The sequence below is a fragment of the Podarcis liolepis genome (assembly GCF_965112155.1).
Source record: "Podarcis liolepis genome assembly, chromosome: 3".
Taxonomy (NCBI): domain Eukaryota; kingdom Metazoa; phylum Chordata; class Lepidosauria; order Squamata; family Lacertidae; genus Podarcis; species Podarcis liolepis.
This window is the reverse complement of record NC_139557.1, coordinates 98384442-98408015: the sequence shown is the minus strand read 5'-3', so window position 1 is coordinate 98408015 and position 23574 is coordinate 98384442. Positions and strand designations below refer to the sequence as shown.

Genomic DNA, 23574 nt, shown 5'->3' with positions numbered 1-23574 from the left:
TACAACATTTATTGCCTTCATAACTGTTGCGAGCAGTCTTTAAAGCTTCTGGGGGAAAAGGTAGAATAAAAATGTTTTGCATAAGTTGTTGGCATCCAATCTGTCTCAGGAGACAATGGAAGAGTGTGCCTTCAGGTTAAAGCAGGCTTCCTCAACCTCGGCCCTCCAGATGTTTTTGGCCTACAACTCCCATGTTCCCTAGCTAGTAGGACCACTGGTCAGGGATGATGGGAACTGTAGTCTCAAAGCATCTGGAGGGCCAAAGCTGAGGAAGCCTGGGTTAAAGACAAACTGCTGGAGAATTACAGTGCCTGCTGTGGCTGTAGAGACTGATACAGGAGAGACATGTTTTGTTACAGCTGGGGCAGATGAAGGCATCCTGTTTTGCTGCTACAGGCACACCATGGCGTTTCTTCTCTCTGCACTCCTTCCAGCGGCCATTCCTCCTCTGTTCTCTGCTGTGGATACATGACCTGTCTGCTTCCAGGCACTGCAATCGTCTGCAAGGGATTCCCACACAGTGAGAATGTTAATGTTACCAGTCTTCTCATCATATTCGCAGACATCTTTGTAACACAGAGTTGGTTGCTCAAGGGCCTAGTGCCTGAAACCCACTCTCTGCCATCTTCCATTCTGTGGACATGACCAAGCCAGCATAGACGTCATTGAGACAGAAGTGTGAACATGCTGGGAATGTGGGCTTCGGAGAGCACATCTTTGTTTGAGACTCTGTGTGCCATGTGATGCCCAAGATCTTCTTGATGCAACGCATGTGGAAGGCATTGAGATGTTCCTCTTGGCCACTATAAGTTGGTCACGACTCACTTCTGTAAAGTTTCATGCTCAACACACAGGCCTAGTAGACCTTCATATTCCTCATTACATAAGTAAATACATTTTAAAAGGTGATGATTTGGGGATCATCTAGTGCTGTCGATACTTTTATACTTCTAATTTTTTTTGTTTTTGTTTTTTAGAAAAAGACTATGAATACCATGATGCAGTGTTACACAAGGCAAGCTCTATGTGTCTGAGAACCGCTGCTTATGGAGGTCTGATGCTTTAAAAACCCATGCTGCTGTGTGACTGACCATGATTGAACCTGTTAAAAGCATAGCAGCGGCTGAGACCTAGATTACATCCACCTATTCAGAAGAAAATTAATTTGAAAAGAAGTGCATGTTGATTATGTAGGGGCAGAAATTTGCCTTTTGGGGTCTGAAACAACAGGAATGATTCTTGCAGGTTTCACATGTAAGTAATCCAGGATGTGGAGAATAATGACTATGAGATGTGTCAGAGTTAGGGCATCAGCATGCATTTTGGACCACAGTAGGCACAGTCCGTGATGCACAGGAGAGTCAACCTTTTTTTAAAAAAGTGCTTCCTCCACTAGTATTTTCCATTGTGCAAACCCATCAGATGTTCACTTTAGGAGGCAGGCAAACATGCAGGAAGTAGTGTTAGATATTCCCGAAATTGTTTCTTACAAAGAAACACCTTTTTTTTTTTTTTTTGCACAGTCTTGCTGTCCAGGAGAAGAATCTTTTAAAAGATATAAGGTGTGAGATTCTTCTGTAGTAAAGCCATGAAACTCTTTTCTCGAGGTGGAGAGCTCCTTCATTTCTGCACAAGGGATTGCAATTGCAATGACTCTAAAAAATTCTCCACAGGTTTCAGTGGTCCTTTCACTGAACAAGCAGAAGGAAAGAGGGGGAACTTGGGGAAGTTGTAGACGAGACGTACTTTAGACTCATATCCTGGGAGCATGCCAATTCCTTTTGGGGATGGGGGAATGTGGGTATCTGAAGGGCATCCCTAGACAATGAGGACCAATTGGCAGGCTGTAGGGGGCATATGTTTTGAACCGTGTGTTAAAACATATACGAAGGAGAACCTCAGGCCCGGGGGGCCAAATGCAGCCCTCCAAGTTTCTCTGCCTCCCCAGGGCACACAGCTTGCCAGCCCTGGTTTGGTCCCTCCTTGAGTGTTTATGCCTGGCTGCAATGTATCCCTGAACTCTGATCATTCTTCTTGCTCTCCTGCAAGGATACAGGGGTCTGGGTGAGTGCATGAGGACACTAGCCTACTTTCCAGTTAAAATCTACACCCATTGCTCCGCCCACTTTTTCTTCTGGTCCTGACCAGCAATGGCAGGTGGTGCCTGGGAGGCTGCCCAGAAGGGAATGAAGCCCTCAGCCTAAAAAAAAGGTTCCCCGTCCTGGTTCACATCCTGTTGATGGTGCCATATCTAGTTCATCAAACAAGAGGAAATCCCAGGAAGGGCTGTGTGTCTTGGCCTTCTATTCTAACCAGGCAGCTGATGTGGGAACACACAACCGCTCCCTACTCAAGTGAAGTGAGGTGACTTCGGTTTACTTTGCTTGCTTGCCATTCTGGCTTTGAGGGAGTGTTCACATCGTACAACCTCTCCCTTGGACATTGAGATATATGAGGTACATTTTAAGGACAGCATAGCTAAATTTGCTTACTGCAGTAGATAGGTAGCCGTGTTGGTCTGCCATAGTCAAAATAAAAAAATTCCTTCCAGTAGCACCTTAAAGACCAACTAAGTTAGTTCTTGGTATGAGCTTTCGTGTGCATGCACACTTCTTCAGATACACAGTGTGTATCTGAAGAAGTGTGCATGCACACGAAAGCTCATACCAAGAACTAACTTAGTTGGTCTTTAAGGTGCTACTGGAAGGAATTTTTTTATTTTGCTTACTGCAGTATGTGGATGTTTGCCACCAAACTGGGTGGCTTTAAGCAGTGCTATTGAGGGAATGAACACCTCCCTCTTGGAATGGTAATGGTGCCCACCTGAGAGGTGCCAGAACTGAGTTCCTGTGAGTTCCTCCTGAAAAAGCCCTGGCTTTAAGAGGGGATAAGATAAATTCTTGGAGGATACAGACCATCAATGGCTACTAGTCATGGTGACTATATCACTGAATACCAGCTCCTGAGAGCAGTAGCTGGAAAGGGCGACTCTACCCATGAGCTTCCCAAAGGCATCTGGTTGGTTACTGTGGGAACATAGGAGACTTGCTGGATCAGGCCAATGGATATTGTTATTGTTTTTTGGGGGGGATCCTCCCCTAAACCCTAGAAATTATTAAATGGCAGGGTTTTGATTATTTGGATTATTGAGGGGAAGACTGGAAGTCAGTGGAAAAGAACAGGCTAAGCTTTCTTTCCAAGCCAGGGACTCACCTGGAATAGAGGCATTAACATGACAAAAGGGCCCGTGGCTCATCTAAGAGCCTGGGCCTGGGCAGAGAGAGGTTGCCATGGTGACGAGGTGTGGGTTCGAAGTGAGAGGGGAGTCTTTAGCAAGGTGTGCTGGGAAGAAGAAAGGGACAATCTCTGTTTTCCAGGTGGGAGGGAAAGTTGAAAAAATACATTGTAATAATGCAACATTTGAAGTACCATTTCTTGAAAATCATGCTTTACTTACTATTACTCACATTTGGATCCCAACCTTCCTCCAAGGAACAGTGGCAGGTGCATCTAAAAGGACTACCCCACATTTCCCTCACAACAACCCTGTGAAGTAGGTTATGCTGGCTGACAGCAGTGATCTTGGATTTGAATCTGGGTCCCACCAATTGTCAACACATGGGATCTGAATGTTCATGAGAGCAGGAGGACAAGACAGATGCATTTATGGTTTCCCTGAAACCGGTCAACAGAAAATGACAAGGCATGTTTACCCTCACAACTGTCTTCTCCTCTCCTTTAAAAGCTACAAAAGCAAGAGATTCTGGAATGGTCTAGCTCAGAGATGAGGGATCTGTAACCCTCCAAATGTTGCTGGACACTACCTGTGGTTTATAGGTTGTGATTTAAAAGCTCTTCAACCTGCCCTGGGACCTTAGGGTGAAGGGTGGGTAATCAATTGCGATATTAACCGCCCCAGCCACTGTGGCCAATTGTCAGGGCTGATGGGAGTTGTGGTCCAGCAATACCTGGGGAGGGGCACAGGTTCCCCATACTTGTTATAATACCAGAGGACCAGTACTGCCTTGGCCCCGAGCCCAGGAAGTTGCTATCATTATTCTTAGCTGAAAGCCGACACCCTGCATTTCGTGCTTTGTACTATATGCTTATATAAGCCCCATTCCAATGATGTAACAGTTCCGAAATAATTGAGCACCCTTCAGAGACTGAGTGTCCCTCAGGCCTCCCTTCCTCTTCTTTCACACTTGACTTCCCCCAGAAGTGCTGCGGGAACACAGCTTTTTGTTTATTTTATTTATTAAATTTATATTCCTCCCTTCCCAGGGTAGCAAATAACAAATGATAAACCAATTTAACAGAAAATCTTAAAAACATATCCAGTACAGGAAAGATCTCTACTTAAATGGCTTGCTGGAAGAGGGGGAGATTCCAGTAGCAGTGGCGTAGCGTGGGTTGTCAGCACCCGTGGCAAGGCAAGTAATTTGCTCCCCCTAACCCGTGGATTTGCACCCCCTAACCCTAACCCCCAGATGTTGCGCCTGGTGCGGCCGCCCCCCCCCGCCCCCCCCACGCTACGCCACTGTCCAGTAGACACCACCAAGGAAACAGAGATGGCGCCTGTCTAACATTCAAGGTGATGGAATTCCAAAGGGCAGGTGCCACCACAACTAAAGGCCCAATTCCTATATTGTAAGGCATGGACCTCTTTATCAGATGGCATCTGTCGGAGGCCTCACTGGCACAGCACAGCAATTGGGTAGGTATATAAGGGGTGAGACAACGTTTCCGGCTTAGGTCTGGGGCCTGCTCAACTGAATGAGCATCAGGGTCCCCCAAAACACAAGGCTTGGCTCAAAAGTATCTCATAGGGTGGACTGGAGCCGCTATGCTACTTTTGTAGCAGGTGAGTTGTTGTTGTTGTTGCTTCCTGGGAGGGAGAGAGGTGAGGTGGCAGAGAGGCTGGTGCAGTGCAAACATGCAAGCAGGAACACTGGGTTGGCTCTGCTGGTGCATTTGCTCCCCACTAACCCCCCGGTCTGTCTTCCTTCCAATAAGCAACAGTAAAGATGTCAAATAATTCTGACAAAAATGAGAAAGGAACAGTTTGTCTCTCCTTCTGTGGTCCGGAACAGAAATCCATTCATGTTGTTGTGCTGCTGCTGCCAAGTCCACAAATGATACGTAATTAATGACATGGGACCCCCCGCCATTGTTTTGACGTTTTCTTTGCACTGAAATGAATGTAAGTTCAGAGTTTCATAAGCTGCGCAAGTCAGGCTAAATGGCAGACGGAGAGGTCACATTTCATGGAAACGGAACCGCAGCAGAACAGAACCAGCACCGATTGCGATGAATACATGTTAGAACGGAAATCGCCGCCATTCTACAACCCCAAGGAATGGTGGTCCACATGCCAGGAAGCTAACATAGCAGATCCACCCCACCCAGCAAGCTGTTTCTGGATTGACTTGTCATATTTTGAAGTGAAGTAATACAGATCATAGAACCATAGAGTTGGAAGGGACATAAAGGTCTAAAGAGGCAGGGGTGGGGGAGGGGCTATGTGCTTCAGTCCACAATCTAATATTACCTAAGTGCCCCCCATCCCCCTTCCCTTTTCAGCAGTAACAGTAATGCAGGAGGGTGAGTCGAGAAAGTAACTGTCAGAGTTGAAAACCAGCAGCATTCTTAAAATGCTCTCTCTTAGTTCATCCAGTCAGGACATGCTGTTCGCAGAAGTACAGAATGGCTATTTAAGTATCCTCACTTCAGAACCAAAAGTGTACTTTAGAAAAGGGGGTTAAAAGTATCCTGTTGCATAAGTGATGAGAAACCAAAAGGTCCTCTTTGAAAAAGTCATGAACTTCCCTTTTTGGAGAATCCCAGATCCTCATTGCTGTAAGCGTTGAAAAATGTGGCTATGTGGTAAATGCATATTTCCCTGGCTCAAGGACTTGAAAATGGAAGCAAAACCATATAAATCAGAACTTTGTTTTCAGATGTCCTTGAGTTTCCTTTAGTCATCTCGCAGAAGTTCTGCCTCCCTCCATGCACTGTGAACGAATATGGCCTTTCTACTATTTTAACCCACAGCTAGGTAAGGCACCAAAGAGAGGAGGCAGGTGGGGAAGATGCCTCCCTCCTGATGTTGTGACTCCAGCTTTCATCTGCCTGACCAATGGTCAGGGATGATGCAAGATGGATTCTCAAAAGTTCTGGAGATGTTTCCCATCTCTGTTTTAGAGTGTAAGCTCCAATGAACACTGAGCTTGAACGTTCATCAGATCACAGTGTCAGCATTTCCTGCTCTGAAAACAGCAGAGAAATCCCAGAGGAAGCGGTAGGGCTCCATGGTAGGACATCTGCTTTGATTGCAGAAGGTCCCAGGTTGAATCTGCAGCATCTCCAGGTAGGGCTGGCTGTGTCTGAAACGCTGAAGCACCCATGCGGGACAGCGCAGAGGATGGTGAGCTAGATGGCTCAGTGGTCCATCTCGGGACAAGACAGCTTTGCATGTTCCCAGTCCTATGAACATGGGCAGAAAAGGGTGAAACTGTGTTCCTGAAATGAAACTCAGCGAGGATTTGTGGTTTTCAAAGACATGCCAGTCATGGGCATGAGTGGTGATGCACATTCACCCTCCATAAAGGAAGGGGAAACAGATATTTTCATGCAGGTCTCGGAGTCATTCAGCAAACATGCCGAAAATGTGATTAGCTTTAAACTTTGGCTCTGATCCATAATAAAGCAGGAAATTCGCCATCCAGATACAGTGGTGCCCCGCAAGACGAACGGCTCGCGAGACGAAAAACTCGCAAGATGAAAGGTTTTTCGTTTTCGAGTTGCTTCGCAAGACGAATTCCCCTATGGGCTTGCTTCGCAAAACGAAGCTTGCCCCCGCACCCCGGACCTCTTTTGAAGCAAGGGGCGGCGGGGAGAAGATCGCTTCTCCCCGTTGCCAGCCCCACAATCTCCGGGCCCCTTTTGAACCAAGGGGCAGCAACGGGGAGAAGCGATCTTCTCCCCTCCACCCCTTGCTTCAAAAGAGGGGACAGAGGGGAAGGCGCGCGTGCGCCTTCCCCTCTCTCCCCGGACCCCTTTTGAACCAAGGGACGGCAACGGGGAGAAGCGATTCTCCCCGCTGCCCCTTCCCTTGCTTTAAAACAGGTCCCCTCTGTCCCCGGATGGTCTCCATAGGAACACATTGATTGATTTTCAATGCATTCCTATGGGAAACCGTGCTTCGCAAGACGAAAAACTTGCAAGACGAAAAAACTTGGGGAACGAATTAATTTCGTCTTGCGAGGCACCACTGTAAATGATTTTTTCCCCCTTATGGGGTGGGGGTGGCATGGAAGGCGAAAGTGGGTGGCATGGAAGGTGAAGACAAAGAACAGTGCAAATAAAAGGGGGGCATCAATATGTTCTCTGTAGAATGGGGTTCAAAAGAAGGAGGAAATAAAAGGGTATCAATGCTGGAGGCACAGTTCAACAACGTAGCCAAACTATAGGCTCATTATTTGGTACTTTCTAAAGGAATGAAAGAACATACATGCCATATATTTAAAGCATGTGGCTTTCCCCAGAGCATCCTAGGAGCCATAGTTAGCTCCTCACGGAGCTACAGTAAACTAGAGTTCCTAGGAATCTTTGGAGGAGCTCATGTGCTTTAAATTCATGGTGTGCTTCGCAGTCAAGAAAGCCCAGCGTACTGCTCAAGAGAGGGGAATCTTCCTCTCTTCTTCCCTCTGCCATCCTCTGCATGCTTTCCTCAGGCCTCTCCTGAAAGCTGGGAACCCCCGCCGCCCCCAAAAAGAAGAAGAAAAAAGGCCTAGGATGTGGGCTACCCAATCACCAGGGAAGATGGCTGCATTTGTATCACTGAATTTATGTATGACTACAACAAGCCCGAAAAGTATACATGCAATGTTTGGATTTTCACAGAACTTGACAGAGAGTGGAAGAGGAGAAGCCCAAGGCACATAGGGAACAAAGAATCTGGTAGGTAGGCAAGGGATGCAGAAGTGGCAATCCTTGGCTCCAGGATGTGCCCACTATCCCTTTTGGTTTCAAGCTCCAGAACAGGCTCTTCCCCTTTCCTCATCATCGCCAGCACATTTCTTAGCAACAATGAGGACAAGAAAGTTGTGTCTTTAAAAATAAATGTGATGACGTTATTTGCATTCAAGGCCACATTTCAGATTCCTTGCTGGACAAACAGCACACAGTGGAAACACACACACACGCGCGCGCACACACACACACACACCACTTTGTCCAAAGATTTTCCCACAAGGTTGCAGCCCATCCATGTTTTCCATCCTCAAGACAGTATCCTGATTATTTACTAGACTTTTGCGGTGGGAAACCAGTCGCAAGTTGCAAGAGTGCTTGTCATGTCCATGAAGCATGGTGGAAAAGAAAGAGTCTCTCAAAAACTCTCTCATATCAGTAGAACTTGCAGATCCTCTGAAGGTGGCCTCCTCATCTTGGCAAGGGGCCACTGAGGACATCGTGTCTCGGAATCAAGCCAAAGTTTAAAGAGCAGTGTAACAGAGGGCAGACTTTTTCGTGGTTCCTCAAGACTTCGCTCAAGTGTTTCATTTCGTCGGTCAGCTTTCCAATTTCTTTTTTCAGGGAGTTATTCTCTTGCTCAAGGCACTCGTATTCCTGAAACGGATTATCACATGAGTTAAGCATGCAACCCAGCCAGCCACTGCCAGGCACATTTCCCCCACTTCGCTATTTCCTCATTGCAAAGTAAATAAAAACAGGGCAAGGGGAAGAAATCAGATAAAAGCAAACTTGGTATCAGCTATCAGCTTTGTTAGTTTAAGAACATTTAAAAAGTCTGCTGGATCAGGTCAATGGCCAGTCTAGTCCAGCATCCTATTCCCAGTGGCCAATTACATGCCTATGAGAAGCATGTATGCAGGATGTGAACACAACAGCACTTTTCCCTCCTATGGTTTCCAACAACTTGCAGTCAGAAGCATACTGGTAAGTAGCCACTGACAGTAATTTATGGGGTAAGGCAAGTCTGATGTGTAAATGACTGCACTTTGAGGCAACAGAGTAAGCTTCACGACATCTGGATCCAGACCTGGGATTCTGGCTGCACACATATGACATTTTATGCTGCAACCAATGGAGAATGAGTTCTTGCTTTCCCTACAAAGTCCACACATAACCTAGTGCATATTTTTGGCCCCACAAAAAGTGCTTCTTGAGAAACCTGTTCCGAAAATAAAGCCCATTTTGGAACGATTGCTATGTACAGTGGTACCTCGGGTTACATACGCTTCAGGTTACAGACGCTTCAGGTTACAGACTCCGCTAACCCAGAAATAGTGCTTCAGGTTAAGAACTTTACTTCAGGATGAGAACACAAATCGCGCAGTGGCAGTGGGAGGCCCCATTAGCTAAAGTGGTACGTCAGGTTAAGGACAGTTTCAGGTTAAGAACGGACCTCCGGAACGAATAAAGTTCTTAACCTGAGGTACCACTGTACTTATTTAAAAACAGATGTAGTCGATAATGGCAATGAATGAGAGGGTGGGAAATCACAATGACCATTTCCTTCCTCGTTTGCCTGGGATATATGTTAACAGGAAAAGTTGTGGAGATGGCAGGACTTAGAATCAATCTTGATAGAAGCCACCATGTTGAGGATGAACATTAATAATTCCCGACTGAGAAAAACTACATTTTTTTGTACGTGTGTGTACGAAGCCCTCAATTACTGCGGCCTTCACCAATGCAAATCTACTGTTTGCATATCAGAGGCGTTGGCCCTTTGTGGTAGCTCAGAGGGATAGACACATTCATGGCAGACAGACCTATCCCCAAACTATTAGCCATGTCAGAGAAATGACGATATAGTGGGAATCTACCACCCAAGCAAGAGAAGACGCATGAAGGCACTGATTTGCATTAAAATGTACATGTGCTGATTTATACATGTAGATGAGCCTGCACAATCTGCGGCCCAGATGCCACTAACTGTTGATGTGCAACTTCAAGGTCCTTCCTGCTCTCCCTTCTTATCTTGAAACTGGACTAGGACCAGGCAGCAGCCCTTTAAGACAGAGGACACCTTCAAACAGAGGCCTGTCCTCTGCAAGCAAGAAACACAACCCCTCTAAATCTGTCCATATTACAATAGTCTTGTGAAAATAGCTGTGAACACACTGCATTTCCAGTGCTGGGTTTTTAATTCACATTCACACATTATGGCCATCAAAACACATATGGATCCTGTCCTCTCTTATTTTTATAGATTTTCTTGGTTTACAAAAGTACACGCCTTGCCTCTTTTTTCAAGTTGTACAGTCTTTTCTACAGATCAGTTGCATTTGTTATGAGACATTAGTGTTGAGTTCCTGTCCCCTCTTATAAAATAATACTGCTTGATGCACTGTTTCTCAAATTAGCCGCACACCAATTAAGATGTTTCTACTTCACCTCTAGACAAGGTATGAACACCTCTGCATGGGGAGAAGACATTCCCCCCCTCCCAGTCAATGACCCCGGTGCATTCACAAATAGAAACGAATCTGACACTGATGAAGCTGTGCTGATGTGAACAGCCAGGGGAAGAGATGTGAAACAAACACAGACGCACAACGCAAAATACAACTTCATTGTGCACTAATGGGAACACACCCCAAATCAGACCACTGGCTCATCTAGTTCAGTGTTCCCTACACTGGTGGACAGCAGCACTCCAGGTGTTCAGAGCATGCCCTACAGTACCTAGTGATAGCTGGGACCTTCTGTATGCAAAAGCAGATGTTCTCTCACTGAGCTATGACCCTTCCCTTTCAGCTGCTGGCGGGAGAAAGGCAACAATTGCTGTCCTCCCATGTTCTGAAAACCTAGCAGTTACTTGGATCTGCTGCCATCAGAAACTGACGCACACAAACATGTCTGTTATGAGCAGAGGAACCAACTGGAAATAAAGAAACACTCGTAACTGTGGAGAGGCTTGCAATCAAACCAAACACAACCCAATACCCATCTCTTGTGGTCTGTCAGTTTTTGTGTTGTTGTTTTTAAAAAGAACAGGTGAAAATCAGGAGGCAGGAAAGTTTATTAAGCCCCCGGTGAGCTCTGCACTTATCACTCTTCTCTTTCAAATGCTTCCACAAAACCCACATCATTTGCAAACCCTTTCCTGGATCATCACAGCTTCCATTTTTAAAATGAAACAATCTTAATAATCTGCACTTCCTGTAGTCTCCCATCCTCTCTGCTCCTTTATCAAACATTATCTGCTTTCTTCATCGGTGTGATTGTCAAATGAAACATAGACGCAAAGCTGCTTTAAAAATTATTATTTTTTAAGTGCAGGTGGGGAAAAGAGAGGTGGCTTAGGCACCAACGCAAATGTACAGCAGGTTGCTGGGTCCCGTCCCCCCCCCCGATATGAATGTGGCTAGGAGAATTTATAGCAATACATCTTAAAAAAGAAAAGTAGATAGAAGCAGTTGCCCGGAACAGATGCTATGGTCACTAAGTTCATTACCTGCTTGAAGCGTGCCACGTACCACACATGGAGGGGATGAATAATTTGCTCTCTTCTACGGAAATGTCACATTAATCTCTCTGCTTCTTCCCCCTAATTTCCTAAAATGCACTCAGGACTGCTCATAAGAAAGCTTTGAAGCACGAAATGATAAAACTCACAGTAGTTGTTATGACCTCATTGAACACAGTCTTGGCCAACACCCTTCTTATTCCAGTTTTGAGCCTCTCTTCTAAAGAAAATCAGCTTTACAGTAATTAGTTACAGGAGTGAAAGGGAAAGGAGAGTTAAAAGGAATGCAGAAATGTACTCCAGGGGAATGTGAGACTAAAGAAACTACTACTCTAAAGTTGCAACATGGTCCCAGCCAGGGGCTCTCGAACAACAGAACATTCAGGTAGTCTGCAGGAAGCTTGTAGAACAATGAAGAATATATGTTTTTGGCCTGACATTTGATTGATTGATTTTTTTCTGATAAAGGAGATTGGGACCGCTTCGATCAGGGACAGATTATTGACTAGTCTCTGTGATTTTCATAATACAGTACTGATGCAGCCTTAAACTGCTGAGGACCGCAGTACCTCAAGGACCACCTCTTCCTGGACTCTGCGTTTATCATCTGAGGCCCCTTTTAGCATCTAAGGCTGGGCGATATCAGCTTTTCAACATTGCGGTATATCACCAGTCAAACATCATGGTTTGGCGATATACCGCGATGTTGAAAAAACAAACTGCATTGGCCTCAGCTTGCGAGCCGCCTGGAGAATTTGTCACAGCTCTCACTGCGGAAGCTGAGGCGGTTTCACCCCAGTGCCTAGCAGGCTGGGACAACGCAGCTTGTTTGTCTGGCTCAGCTGGGGCACGGGAGGGCTCCCCAATCCCAGAAGAGCCATCCCTGGTCCTCCCCTCCAACTTGCGCAGGAGCCAGCGCTGGGCTGGGGGATCCTTTTAACTGCTCGGCTGAGGGGAGCGGCAACCACACACTCTTCAGCCAAGCAGTTTAAAGATGCAGAGAGAGGCGCAAGCTGCATTGGTGCCTCACCGATGCAGCTGTTTTCTTCCTCTGGGCAGTATGAGGGCAGAGTGGGATGGCGGTTTCACTCAGTGATGTATCGCTGGTGAAATCGCCACCGCTCCTGAGACCCTCTGCTAGTAACGCTCACCGGAGGAAGTTGCTAGCAGAGGGACTCAGGAGCGGTGGTGGTTTCACCAGCGATATATCACTGAGTGAAGTGGACATTGCAGTCTGCTCCTCATACCGGTCCTGGGCAATATATTGATGTATCACCCAGGCCTAGTGGCAACACAAGAAGGGGCCTTTTCTGCAGTGGCTCCCCGTCTATGGAATTCTCTCCCCAGAGAGGTTCACCTGGCACCTTCATTATATATTTTTAGGCCCCAGGCAAAAACATTCCTCTTCAACCAGGCCCTTGGCTGATTTATATCCTACAGCCTTTTAAATGTTGTCTGTGAGAAGGGGGGCGGTTATTGTTTTGCTGCTTTGTTTAATTATTTACATGTTTTTATCTTGTATTTTATTCTGTGAAGTGCTCTGAGATCTTACAATGAAGGGTGGCATCATCATCATCATCATCATTATTATTATTATTATTATTATTATTATTATTATTATTATTATTATTATTCCCCTTTATATGTTACTAGATAAAGGGTCATTTTCATACCAAAGCAATTATTTTGACAACAATGCCAACACTGAAGGGGAAATGTTATTAAAATCTGAAATCTGTGTTTTGATTTGTAGAATAACAAAAGATTTACTAAATGAGGGGCCACTGCCACGCCAGTAAGTGGCCTGCAAAAAAGTTTTTATGTTGGAGAACTGCCATGACTCTGATAAAAAATAGTTTCTGCACAAGCTACACCTGTTGAAAGCTCCTTTTCTGTACACCAGTTAAAGTGTAGGAGCCCTGTCTTCTTCTGCTCTACTTGTTACATAGAAGACACATAGAAAAGAGCAAAGGGAAAACCTTTGGCAATCAGGGCTTTATAGCCCTGAAAGACATGTGACAGCAAGAAGGGCTGTGGCACAGACTTCTAATATCATGAACATTGCAGAGAGAGTGAATAGTGAAAAACCTACCGATTCTGACTCAAAACATGACACGCTCCAGGATCTTCTGAACCTGGCAGGGTGTGTAAGATGCAGGCCAGTCAAAACTGTACTTCATGTGGTTTGTAATTATTATGCAGAATTCACTGCCCCAGGCTGCATTGAGAACCATGAGTTTAAGCATCCTTGAAAATGTGTTTGCAGAGGAAAGAACCACCTAGGAGCCTCAAGGGTGAAGCATGGAACAGCTGTGATCAGAGGCAGTCTACCACTGATCACCAATGCCCTGTTTAAACAACCGGGGGTGTTCAGCTCCACTGCACCTTGCCTTCTGAGCATCCTGCTAGCCTCTCTTTCAGAAACAGAATGCAGAAATAGATGGGCCTGAGGTTTTCTGACACAACAAAGCTGAGCTCCTTCAGGAAAACTGGCAATGGCTAAATGCTACCTCCAAGATGAGAGGCAGCTTGCCTCTGAATGCCAGCTGCTGGGGAAGAAAAACAGAAGAGGGTTTCTGCACTCATGCCCTGCATCTGGGTTTCCCATAGGCACCTGGTTGGCCACTCTGGGATAACATATGACAGACACTGCACATCACATCATGGACTGCCTGGTCACAGGATTGACTGACTGACTCCAGCTGCAGAAGCTGAAGCTGCTGAAGAGACCAGAGACCATCTTGGCTGTGAGTCGTGGAAGACCTGCTCCCTGCCTTGCAGGCCTTTTCCCACCTGCCCTGGGATGCTGGGGCCCTGACTGACTCCAGCTACAAAAGCTGAGGCTGCTGAACAGACTCTTGGGCTAAGGTATTGTTTTGTTGCGGGGAGAAGAGTGAGAGGTTGTTGGTGCTACTGATATTAATTTTTGTATCTTTACTCTTCAATCTTGTTGTGATTTAATGTGGAAGTTGTTCAGTTTAGTGCTGTACTTTTTAATGTGTTTCATTTACAGTATTGTTTATGACCATTTTGATTATATTTGCAATTATGTAATGGTTTGAACACTAGAAATATGGCATACAAATAAAATGATGTATTTATGTATGATCATTTATAATTTAAAAACGTCATCCACTCCAGTCATGCAAGGCAGTGTTTGCCACATCACCAAACTGCTAACAGGGTAGTGAATGAACAGATGCAAAATCATAGAATAGAATCATAGAATCATAGAATCATAGAGTTGGAAGAGACCACAAGGGCCATCGAGTCCAACCCCCTGCCAAGCAGGAAACACCATCAGAGCACTCCTGACATATGGTTGTCAAGCCTCTGCTTAAAGACCTCCAAAGTAGGAGACTCCACCACACTCCTTGGCAGCAAATTCCACTGTCGAACAGCTCTTACTGTCAGGAAGTTCTTCCTAATGTTTAGGTGGAATCTTCTTTCTTGTAGTTTGGATCCATTGCTCCGTGTCCGCTTCTCTGGAGCAGCAGAAAACAACCTTTCTCCCTCCTCTATGTGACATCCTTTTATATATTTGAACATGGCTATCATATCACCCCTTAACCTCCTCTTCTCCAGGCTAAACATGCCCAGCTCCCTTAGCCGTTCCTCATAAGGCATCGTCTCCAGGCCTTTGACCATTTTGGTTGCCCTCCTCTGGACACGTTCCAGTTTGTCAGTGTCCTTCTTGAATTGTGGTGCCCAGAACTGGACACAGTACTCCAGGTGTGGTCTGACCAGAGCAGAATACAGTGGCACTATTACTTCCCTTGATCTAGATGCTATACTCCTATTGATGCAGCCCAGAATTGCATTGGCTTTTTTAGCTGCCGCGTCACACTGTTGGCTCATGTCAAGTTTGTGGTCAACCAAGACTCCTAGATCCTTTTCACATGTACTGCTCTCAAGCCAGGTGTCACCCATCTTGTATTTGTGCCTTATGAGGAACGGCTAAGGGAGCTGGGCATGTTGGTAGAAGGAGACCATTAATTCCACAGGCGTTTGCATGTGAACATCATAGAATCATAGAACTGGAAGGAACCTTGTAGGTCATCCAATCTGTTGCTCAAAGCAGGATCTATAGTGCAGGATGCAATTGCTGCCTCCCTGACAGATGGTTGTCTACAACCTCTGCTACACTACCACCAGCAAAAGAGAACCCAACCCCTCCCAAGGCCAGCTGTTCCACTGTCAAACAACCCGTAACCATTTGGATGTCTCACCTAAATGTTGAAGCCAAAATCCGCTTCCCTGCAATTTCCACCCATCAGTTCTAGTGCCACCCTTGCAAGTAACAGAGAACACATCGGCTCTCTCTTCAGTTTGACAGCCCTTCAGATACTGCAAGGCAAGTGATTCCCCTGCCTGTTCCTTCTCCATACTACACCTCCCCCCAGCTGCTTCTCTTCCAGACTCATGTTTGCTGCATCCAAGGAAAAAGCAGCAGCGTGGGGTGGGAGGACAGTAGTACCAGTAGGCAGTGAAAGGGTTAAGCACCCCCTCCTACCAGCTGCTTTTCCGCTACAAAACACACACTCCCCTTTGCTACTTTACAGCTGCTCAACAACAAGCCAGGTTCCCCAGCCCTGACAAATGCTGCCATTTTGTTCAGCCCTTAAACAAGTATGAAGAGGGCCTTCATTTGCACTCGGGAGTGATATTACTGCTCTTCCCTCCCTCAGGGATCCACAGCAATGTTCACCTCGTGGAGTTTATCTGCTTTCTGTGTTTGTTTCTTTCTGCTTCTCTGGGCCGCAACTCTGTTCTTCTCTCTCCGTCGTACTTTCCTTTCATCGTCTTCATGACCCTGGCCAACGAAATCAGATGACTTAGTTAGGGTTCACCTACAAAGGAGTTTAATGTGGATTTGAAGCCCCTTGTGCCTCCATTCCCCACCCCCACCCTGCAGCGTCCACATCATTCATTCAACCGGCAGCCTGTTAATTTGGTCCCCCCCCCCCGAGTTAATTAAGATTTTTCCAATCCATGGCTAATCCAGTTTGTAGAAGTATCCAGTATAAAATCACATGCACTGACTGTGGATGCAATGAAGCACATTGTGTAGGTGTGTGGGTTTGTGTGTAGTGAAGTTTTGCAGTGTGGTGCTGGAGGAGACTCTGGAGAGTCCCATGGACTTCAAGAAGATAAAATCTATCCATTCTGAAGGAAATCAGCCCTGAGTGCTCACTGGAAGGACAGATCCTGAAGCTGAGGCTCCAATACTTTGGCCACCTCATGAGAAGAGAAGACTCCCTGGGAAAGACCCTGATGTTGGGAAAGATGGAGGGCACAAGGAGAAGGGGACGACAGAGGACAAGATGGTTGCACAGTGTTCTCGAAGCTACCAGCATGAGTTTGACCAAACTGTGGGAGGCAGTGGAAGACAGGAGTGCCTGGCGTGCTCTGGTTCATGGGGTCACAAAGAGTCGGACACGACTAAACGACAACAACATGCCATCTATTGCTGCACCCTCTGCTTTCATTTGCTCCTTGCCTGAGCACAGCCTAGCCATTCTGTTTCTATCAGCCAAAAGGAAAGGATGTAGCATGCCTATTTCCACCAACTGTGGCATTATTATTATTTTTAAACTGCTCTTCTGCAAAACAGCAGTATTAAGAATAAAATTAAAACTGTGCTTCAGGAGAAATTGGCACATTTCCAAACATGCCTACTTCCAACTACTGCATGCTGGGGGTATGTTTGCCTAACATAACTAAACCTTTATATTTCTTAAATTTTAATACAGAGGCTTGTGTAAGAGCAGTCTTGTGCAAAACCTCCATACGCACATACACACACCCTCAACTACAACATGTAAACATTAATTGGGAGTGAAGGGAGATGGGAAGGTGGACACAAAAAGGTGAAGAAGGACTAATCTAAGAACACGGAAAGAAGGAAGAATCACTGGAGCATTGGGGGCTAGATGGACTGGACTAGAATCTTGTTTATTTCTTAATTCAAATCCCTTTCCCAATTCACAACTCTTCATTTTGACCATTGTGAAATGCGCCAGTAACATTTGTTCTTGCGCACTTCCTGGTGCGTGTGCTTTTTTGTGCTTTTTTTAAAAGGTGCACTGGTAAAGAAACACCTGCTGTTTGCAAAAATGGGAATGGAGGGTAGATTGGCTGCTGTTGTAGCATCTGCAGCTTAACATAAGAGGAGCCTGCTGGATCAGGCCAGTGGCCCATCGAGTCCAGCATCCTGTTCTCACAGTGGCCAACCACAGACCTGTTGGAAACCCGCAAGTGCAACCTGAGCACAAGAGCACTCTCCCCTCCAGTGGTTTCCAGCAGCTGGTATTCAGAAGCATGGCACGCCCCTCCACTCTGCTTAATGGGCCCTGGAAGGATGTGGTGTGCTTAAAAAGGTAAAGGGACCCCTGACCATTATGTCCAGTCGCGGGCAACTCTCGGGTTGTAAACTCTTGGGCAGTAAACTCTCGTTTTACTGGCCGAGGGAGCTGGCGTACAGCTTCTGGGTCATGTGGCCAGCATGACTAAGCCGCTTCTGCCTGAATGGAAATGCTGTTCACCTTCCCGCCGGAGCGGTACCTATTTATCTACTTGCACTTTGACATGCTTTCAAACCGCTAGGTTGGCAGGAGCAGGGACCGAGCAACGGGAGCTCACCCTGTCGCGTTGATTCGAACCGCCGACCTTCTGATCAGCAAGCCCTAGCTTAATGGGCCCTGAAGGCTTTGGTGTGCTTAGGTCCCAGCAAAATCACTGAAGCGGACCTGGGTCTTCTCTCTGCTTTCCCCTTAGGGGTATGATCTGCTGGCTGAGGCTTCCCACTGTCTTCTGTGATGGTAAGCACTTTGCATGTGCGCGGGAGTTCCCCCACTGAGAATGCATCGAATTTCCAATCTAACTCACTCCTTCTCCCCCCATTGCCCCCCACCCCCACTCCTTCTCCTTGAAAAGCAAAATTTAAAAAACACACAAGACGGTGCCACTGATAGTACCTACTGCCTTCCGGCAAGGCATGACCAACGAGTCGCTTATGACCACTGGTGGGTTTTGATTTAGAGAATTATACAGTGGGTCCTGCAACAAAATTTTGCAGTATGAAGTGCAATTTTGTTCTGGGTTCCAGTCACTCCCCATGCCACCCCCCTACCCCAAGATCCACTCCTAACAGACAGAAATCCATGCCCACCGAGAATAGCGTTGCCATATTTCAAAAAGCGACAATCTAGACAGAAAAGTTCTTTTGGTTTTTTAATTGCAAAATTGCAGGGAAATTGGATGTTTTCGAGCTACCGTATTTCTGAGGGAAATCTGCAAAAATGACACTCCTGACATGGGCTGCCATACGTCCGGATTTTCCCGGACATTTTTGACAATTTCCGCACAGACACTGCTTGCGGCCGTATGCCAACCCTAACTGCGGATGCTCCACTCCAATGTGGTTTTCTACTCCCTGCTTTGGGAAGGGCGAAATGGACATGCTTGTACCCGATCCTAGTTATATTAGATTGTTTAATTTCTCCATTGATGTCTATGGGTAATTCTCGCCTCCTTCCCTGGAGACTTTTAAAAATTAGCATTTCGGGGTGAACAAGGATGTGGCCTATCTATATAAAGAGATTGTCCTTTCTGCCTTTCCCTGTTCCTTTCTCTTTCCATCCACTCTGATTCATTCCCTCCTTCCACCTAACAGTCAGTTTCTTTCTTCTCACTCTCTCAGTCACTGATCTGTTAGTTATTGTTACGCAATTTAAATTCAGGCCCATCTAAGCTTAGCATCCTCTTCTCACAGTGGCCAACCAGATGCCTGTGTGAAGAGCCCTCTCTCTCCCCTCTGGTGGTTTCCATCAACTGGCATTGAGAAGCTCTGCTGCCTCCAAGCTGTGGAGGCAGAGCAGAGCAATCATGGCTTGTAGCCACAGAAAGATAGAGCTGTTGTTCAATGGGGAAATTCAAGCTGCGTGCCTTTGCTCTGTTAGTGTCAAATGGACAAACAGAGCAGCTTGTTTTAAGTTTGTTCTGAAATGTATAGTCCCATAGGAGACCCCTGACAGGCACAGTCCACCAGGGTTCCTTTCAGTGGTGGCAAGTGGGGTGGGGTGGGGTGGGGGTCCCAGTCGCATAAAGATTGAGAATATCCAAGTTGGCAACCTGTAACTTATAAGTCATAGACCTTAGAATCATAGAATTGCAGAGCTGGAATGGCCGTGAGCGTCATCTGCCATGCAGGAAACTTTCACCCGGAATTATTTCTGTGCACACCTGTTCCTCAAACCTTCCCTGCTTCACAGATTTCTTCTAAAACATACCCCATGAGATTTCATTTATTTATTAAATTCGTAAACTGCCCTTTGCCTGAAGATCTCAGGGCAGTTCACAGCCCAAAAATACAAGATTAAAAACACAAAATATGTAATAAAAACAAGGAAAAGACAAAACCCCATAGCCTTTCCTGGTAAGTAAACCGTTCCACACCCACCTCTGTCATTTTGGCTGCCCTGCTCCTCCACCCCCATATATTTTTTATTTGATCTGATTTTGGTTTTTGAGACTGCACAGCAGCACCAAACCTCTGCAGCCCTGCTTGGTGGTTTTATTTCTGATCCCTCAGAAGCACGGGGCAGATTTACTATGAAACTAAATGAAGCTCAAGCTTCAGGGTCTTGAATTCCAGAGGAGCCCCAGAAGTGACTTCAGTCCACTTTGCTTAAAATTTTTGCGTCTAGTAGCACAAATCAAATAGATATTTTTTTGCTGCATACATTTCAACGAAGTTTGAGAGTAAGTAGCACAGTAAGCTGGCTGTTCTGCTGTGGCTAATATAACCCCTTCCCTTTTTTGAAAAAAACAGACCCTAGAGAGGAAACTAAGCTAAGGGTCTGGAAACTAAGTCTTATGAGGAGCTGGGTATGTTTAGCCTGGAAAAGAGGAGACTGAGAGGAGATATGATAGCCACCTCCAAATATCTTAAAGGTTGTCACATGGAAGAGGGAACATGCTCGCTTTCTCTGGAGGGTGGGACTCGAGGCAATGGCTTAATGTTACCAGAAAGTCCATTCCGACTAAACATTCGGAAAAACTTTCTGACAGTCAGAGCTGTTTGGCAGTGGAAGAGACTCCCACGAGAGGTGATGGACTCTCCTTCCTTGGAGGTTTTGAAGCAGAGGTTAGATGACCATCCTGTCATGGGTGCTTTCAGCTGAGATTCCTGCACTAGAGGACCCTCGGGGTCTTTCCCAACTCTTAAGATTCTAATGATTCTATGAATTCACGAAAGTGGATACCCAAAAGCAAATTGTGGTGATCTGCCATGGAGCAACCCCATGGTTGAAGAGAACAGTGGTTGTGAAGGGGCCCCCATAGCAGCTCAAGCTTCAAGCCCCCCCCCCCAATGTAGGTCCGCCACTGCTGGGAAGGAGCGCGCAAGGGCGACTCAGCGCAACCCTTTTCCTCCCCCCGGGTCCCCTTTCCTGGCCTCGGTCCCTCTCCCTGCCTTACCTGCTGCGTCCCCTCCGAAGAGGAGCTCCTTCGCAAAGTGCTCGCCGCCGGCGCGCCCTGAGACATCCCGCCGAGGCGGCGCCGGCGCTCCTCCTTGTGCGCGCAGCCGGCAGGAGGCGGCGGCCAAAGCGCATGGGGGAGCCCCGGAGAGGTGGAGCGTCGTCGTCGCCGCGCTGCGCCGGACGAATGCCTGCCTGCCTGCCTGCTTGGCTTGCTTTGCCTCTCAGCCTAGGTGGAAAGCCCAGCCCGGGACATCCCGGCAGCTGCCGGCAAGCGCGAGGCGCGCGTGGTTCCCCGGCCGCTCGCCGCCTTGCTGGGGCAGAACCCGGCCGGGAAGAGAGCAGAGGCAGGCAGGCGCCCGCTCCCGCTCCCGCGCTCGCCTGACTGGGGCGCCCGGGCTGCGGCGGCGGCGCCTTCCGAGGCGGGCTTCGTGGAAATCACGTGGCGCCCCGGATGAAACTTCGGAGGGAACTGGCTGCGCGACCACAGGCAGGGGGGCGGCGAGGGAGCCGCCCGAGGGGGAAGCGAGGCCACGGGGGCTTTTCCCTCGCCCTTTCCCCACCGCCGCGTCTCGGCCAGAGCAGCGGCCCCAACCAGAACCGCTCCCCGCCTGCCCGCCCGCCTGCCATCCCGGGCCGGATCAGCGCGGAGGGGTCGTGTGAAACCAGAAGTTCCTCAGCTCGCCACCACACGCCGCCCACGCGCCGCTTGAAAAAAGAATCGCCTTGTTATTAATTGCACGCTTCCAGTACTTACAGACTTATATTTCGTATTGCACCATAAATTCAAGTTGGCTTTTTTTTTTAAATCGTTTTGTGATTATATATTTTTTCTTTCACTTTGTATTCGCACCGAAAACTTTGAAACGAAGAATCGTATTTTATGCAAACAGCAGATGGAAAATTGGAAGTTCCTCTTCTGTATTTTCTGCTAATGTCTTCCATTTATATATATATATATATATATATAATATAATTATCTTATTAAGCTTCAACTTTTTAAACATATGCAATTAAAACAAAAACACAATTCTGTCTTTTCTCTTATTTTTGTCGACTTCCCACCCCTTTCTCCATGGAGTTGATGCTTCTCCACTTCTGCTGCACCTTGTCTTTTATCTATCAAATCATAACCACAATATTACCATCTAATTACTTTTGTTGCTCATAGCTCGAATCCTGCTAGCGAGTTCATCATACTATTTCTTTAAATAGTCAGAAAAAGGCATCCATTCATTTATCTTTTTTATTCCCCTCCCCCTCTTCTTTTTCATCCCTCTAATTTATTTATTTTTCCTGCTTTGCTCTTGCTTTTATCCTCTACTCTGGGTTAAGGAGGAAATGACTCGCAGATGAAGGGGATGAATGGTTGGTGCAGGACCCTGTGTGAGAGGCAGCGAAAGGAAGATTTCCCAGGGTGAGAGGCTGGGATAAGAAAGGGAAGCTCTCAGGTGAGAGCCAGGAGGGTCCACCTCTCTCTATGTGGGATAAGAGTCCTATCAGAGAGGACTTTACATTTTCCTTTTTTCTATTTGTTTAGATTAGTTGGATTTTTACTGCAATGTATTCTGAAAAGTGTCCCTAAAACTTTCCAAAAAAAAAAAAAGAAGAAAAAAATTTCAATAAAACATAAATATTAAAAAAGAAAAATTGCCAAGGGTCTTGGCGGATCACTGAATGGTTAACACCCCCTTCCTTTTGTTTGTTTGTTCAGTTTATATGCCCCCCTTCATCCAAAGATCACAGGTTGCCTTACAGCAGAGACAGGTCTAGATGACCCTCAGCGTTGCCTCCAACTCTACAACTGATGCAAAGATGCAACACAGGAACCCATCTTATACCAATATAGTGCATTTGTCCATCTATCCAAGTATTGTGTACACTGGCTGGTCTTACCCAGCTTGGGGATGCCAGGGATTGAACTGGGAAACTTTTACATGAAAAATTCACTCCCTACCACTGACCTATGACCCTTCGCCAAAGTGATGAAATAGTGTCACCTATTCTTGTTTTCCCATCTATAACTTGGTAATTTCAGAATGCCGTACTGTGTGAATGAAACAAAGGCATAATTTTCCATTCTATATTAGATTTATTGCATGCAACACTGTTTTCTTTCCGCTGCAGTTCATTAGTCTTTCCAAAGCACAGTCCTCCTGCCTATTTCAGTCTCGGCAATGTACCACACTATCAAGCCCAGATGCACACAAGGATCACGCAGCCGTCTTTTTATTAGGTGTCCCTCGCAGAACTTGATGAGCTATATTAAGAAAACAGCCAGACGCCTTCTGATGCAACACCAGTTTATGCCCAAGTTAAAAATAAAAATGTTGAATGTTGTAATGTTTCAAGTAAAAGGAGATTTTAGATTTCCCTTTTACAACAACTGGATTTCCTGTAAGTTAGAAGGCAAAATAATTACACATAGCTTAGAGATAGATATAATTCACTTCAAAAACGCAACAATTATACCACTGGATCAATCTACCATGAATGCTTCTAGGAAAAACTACTCTCTCTTTGCCTTCCTTACAAGATCCTTAAATGTAAAAGACTGGCTGGCTGAAGAGCATCAGCTGGAAAGGCAATGCCACT

The 23574-nt window shown here is 46.4% G+C and overlaps 1 protein-coding gene and 1 long non-coding RNA gene across 2 annotated transcripts; one reads left to right on the top strand and one right to left on the bottom strand.

Annotated features, from left to right (window-relative positions):
• The first annotated feature begins 3316 nt into the window (after window positions 1-3316).
• Window positions 3317-10436, top strand: LOC310702873. Its single transcript, XR_014523731.1, has 3 exons — window positions 3317-4398; window positions 4552-6733; window positions 7327-10436. It is a non-coding gene; the product is annotated as an uncharacterized lncRNA (long non-coding RNA).
• BATF3 (basic leucine zipper ATF-like transcription factor 3) lies at window positions 7834-21649 on the bottom strand. Its single transcript, XM_083494963.1, has 3 exons — window positions 20981-21649; window positions 16209-16313; window positions 7834-8631 (listed from the first exon to the last, which is right to left on the bottom strand). The coding sequence occupies exons 1-3, from the start codon at window positions 21044-21046 to the stop codon at window positions 8446-8448; spliced, it is 357 nt and encodes a 118-aa protein (XP_083351089.1). The 5' UTR covers window positions 21047-21649; the 3' UTR covers window positions 7834-8445.
• Window positions 21650-23574: the final 1925 nt, after the last annotated feature.